The sequence below is a fragment of the Anopheles bellator genome, unplaced genomic scaffold (genome assembly GCF_943735745.2).
Source record: "Anopheles bellator unplaced genomic scaffold, idAnoBellAS_SP24_06.2 scaffold00651_ctg1, whole genome shotgun sequence".
In the NCBI taxonomy this organism is placed as follows: domain Eukaryota; kingdom Metazoa; phylum Arthropoda; class Insecta; order Diptera; family Culicidae; genus Anopheles; species Anopheles bellator.
Window position 1 is genome coordinate 1 of NW_026684776.1, and position 3348 is coordinate 3348.

The window sequence follows — 3348 nt, forward strand, 5'->3', positions numbered from 1 at the left end:
AAGGCTGTTTGCAGTGCAGAAGGATTACAAATGTCCGCTGTGGGTATGGATTGCGACAAATATCGTTCAACGCCAAAACATTCGCAATGTAGCGCTGTCTGCGAGAAAAGTTTTGCTGATGGTCGAAAATCATTTTTATCGCCAGAAATTCACCAGATCCGCTCGCCGTTCAGCTCACCAAAGGCGAATAGCCATGCTCGCGGATACGAAATTACTGAGAAAAATAGCTTGTTTCCGCCGATATCTCGTTCGTCATCTCAATGCTCTGGAAGCACTGAGTGGACGCATCGTGGCGATGGATCGCTTCCACTTAAAGCCACCCACAGCGAACTGTCTTGGGGCAGCACCAGACTCAGACGAAGTGAAAAACGAACACTGCAGATCAAAAATACCTCAGATCGAAAAATACTATTGAGGGCAATTATTACAGGGCCTGGCTTTCAGCTATACAGTGTCGAGCACCAGAGGGCCCCTGAAGTGCTAACTCTTCAAAGCCAAGAGTGTCGTACGATAACCGTTGACTTTTGTCCGACTATTATTGGGCCGGCGGTAGGTGTACTTTCGTTTCATCCGCCTAATGATTTGCATGCCCAACGGATAGTTAGCCTTTACGGTTACGGTGGAGAAGCATCAGTTAAAATCGAAGGCATTCAGAAGGGACCAGGTGGTCCGTACCTCGAGCTCGGCAACGCCTGCCACCTAGGACGACCACTCGAGAAATCATTTTCACTCTACAACAAGGGCAATCTTCCAGCTTTTGCCAGAATTGATATCGATCGGAAAAGTCTTGATCAGGCGCTGCTAGCTTCAGTCGTCTACGTCCATCCGCGGCGAACAGTCATCTCCCCAAATAGTTATGCTCACATTAAGGTGGTTTTCAAACCGGGTCGTCAGGAGATTTCAAAAATACTTCAGAAACAAGTGGAGGTGCTGTCTGTCACAAACTTACACATACTGTGGGGAGATGAACCCACACGGCATCGAATTCGGCGCAACATAGCGATGGTTAAATCTAAAGAGGTGAATGATCCTAAGCTAGAGGCTATGACACATATTTGTAATCCGTTCGGTGAGGAAGAAGAGTTGGCTGGTTTGGATCTTTTTGCGGAACATCTGTTCGATACGATCCATGAACTGTTTCTTACGTTTCGCGAGTACGAATTGGTGTTGACTATTGATCGTTCCCTGGATGATACAATGCTTGATTTGTCTATGGCAGATGAAGAATTCGGTGCGTTGTTTAAGACGATGTACGCAACTGCGGAAGGTAACCCATCGGCTCGCTTGCCAGTATCAAACAATTGCCAGCTTTCGCCGCCTGGCGAATCTGGAACACAGGCGCTTGGTATACTGAAGCGTGAAAGTGGAGAATCGTGGTCAGTCCGACCGACAGCACTCGAGTTTCAAGCATCGGTAGAACGAATGAAGCAGTTCGTGATCAAGAGTAATTTCTACACATCGCAGTACTTTGAGCTGAACTGCAATTATAGGCAGCTTTTTCGATTGTCTCCATCAGAAGGACATATTCGTCCCGGTCAGGAAGTTGTTGTAACCGCATCTCTCCAGCACGTTAATTCTACCGGTCTGCAACAACAAAATATTTTTTTTGTAGTTTATATTGAGAATGAAAAGATCAGCGTTCCGGTGTCGATTTACAATGGTAAAATTTGAATGGACAATCTGTTTAGTTGCCCGTTTCCATTGTGCTGAATGATAAATTAGGATATTATTTATATGAGTACTTTCAGGTTGCATTACATGTACATTTAGTCCACTTTTTGGTTTTTTCTTTAATAAAAATAATTTTTACGCATATCTTGTATTTTTTGTCACATTCTATTGGCCATTATCAATTTCTACGACAACATATTAATAAGTTAAAGCTATGTTTATAAACTAGTTTACAAACAAGCTGCTCCTGGCGTGCGTCGCCATGGCCGAATACTAAATTCAGATCGCTACTGTCTACAATTGAAACGTTTGAAGCGTTTGACCAGAAACGACAAGAATTGGCCAACACAAGAGGTCTTGTGTTCCATCATGACAACGCAAGGCAACACATGTGTATAAAGACTCGGCAAAAACTCCGGGAGCTTAGTTAGGATGTTTTAATGCATAAACCGTATAGTCCGGACCAAGCGATCACCTTTCTCGCGCATTGCAAAACAAGAAAGATCAACAGAGATTGAGATCAAGAAAGGACTGTGAAAATAGATTGCTCAAGCCTTTGCCAATAACGACCAAGACTTCTACAAGAGGCATTAAGCCCGGTCCACACGCTACGATAACGATGCGATATCGGCGTAAGTGACGTCTCCGTCTCCGGAGACGTCATTAATGTCACTGACGCAGATCTACAAATCTGAACAAACGAGCTAAGATACCAAACTCTAACGGAACACGAAGAAACGGAACCAGGACTTTCTTGGCAAACGAAATAAAAATAGCAACACTTTGAGAAAGTTTCCGTTAGAAACATTTATTTGAAGACAATGAAGCGTTACGCCTTCCGTAGCTTCCTAGGAGGACGGGGTGTGCGCGCCTCGTCTTTCAACCGTTGCTGCAGTTTACTTTCTAACTGTTTTTTTCTCATTGGCCCGCAAAAATTGTTAACAACACTGTAAATGACTTGAACTGCGTGTTTATATGGTTTTAGCACTGGAGGTCTTAGTGGTGGTTTTGGTTGTCCCCAGGAACATTGGCTAAAAAATGTGTTGCTGAACAAACTTCTCAATATAGTGGTCATCTTTGCTAAAGATGAGCCATCGCCAGTCCTACGGATACTTTGTTCTTCAATCCGCGACGCTGCTTCCAGGACCTTCAGCTGATCCTCGCAGGTGATCGGTAACTGGAGTGGTCAGCTTCGTCCTCTTGCATAGACTCTTCCAGCTCCAGTTCCCGTCAGCGTCGTTATACTCTTTCAGTACGAACTCCACGTCAGCTTCGTTATAACCTTCGGCTCCGTCCTCGAACTGTTGTAAAGACATTTCGGGCTCCTGTGCTTGAGCCTCAAAGAAAGGCTGCAAGGATTCTAGCCCCTCTACCCGGCCTTGGATTTGGCAGGAAATGCCTACCGACGGATTCGAAGTAGCGCAGTGTTCATTTGTCTTCGCTGTTTTCTCCACATTCGTTTACAATCCGGTTCCGGAATCTTTGTTTCATGTGCAACTTCGTTCCATGCTACATTTCTTAGCGCCTTTAGTTGACATAGCTGACATGTGTCGTCCCAGAGGCATTCGTGCCTTGCCACGGCTTCTTCCACTTTTTTTGTCGTCATTCCAGTCTCTCATGCTGCGAGTGAATGAAGACAATTAAGAGACAAAATTTATTTTGGCTAAGAATTAGTCA

General features: G+C 44.7%; 1 protein-coding gene across 1 annotated transcript; it reads left to right on the top strand.

Moving 5' to 3' along the window:
- Nucleotides 1-45: 45 nt before the first annotated feature.
- LOC131214346 (uncharacterized) lies at nt 46-1671 on the top strand. Its single transcript, XM_058208726.1, has one exon. It carries the CDS (start codon nt 46-48, stop codon nt 1669-1671), a length of 1626 nt encoding a protein of 541 aa, XP_058064709.1.
- Nucleotides 1672-3348: the final 1677 nt, after the last annotated feature.

Bases quoted from the DNA above. Each gene is read 5' to 3' on its own strand.
- LOC131214346 (XM_058208726.1), top strand. From the start codon at position 46: ATGGATTGCGACAAATATCGTTCAACGCCAAAACATTCGCAATGTAGC.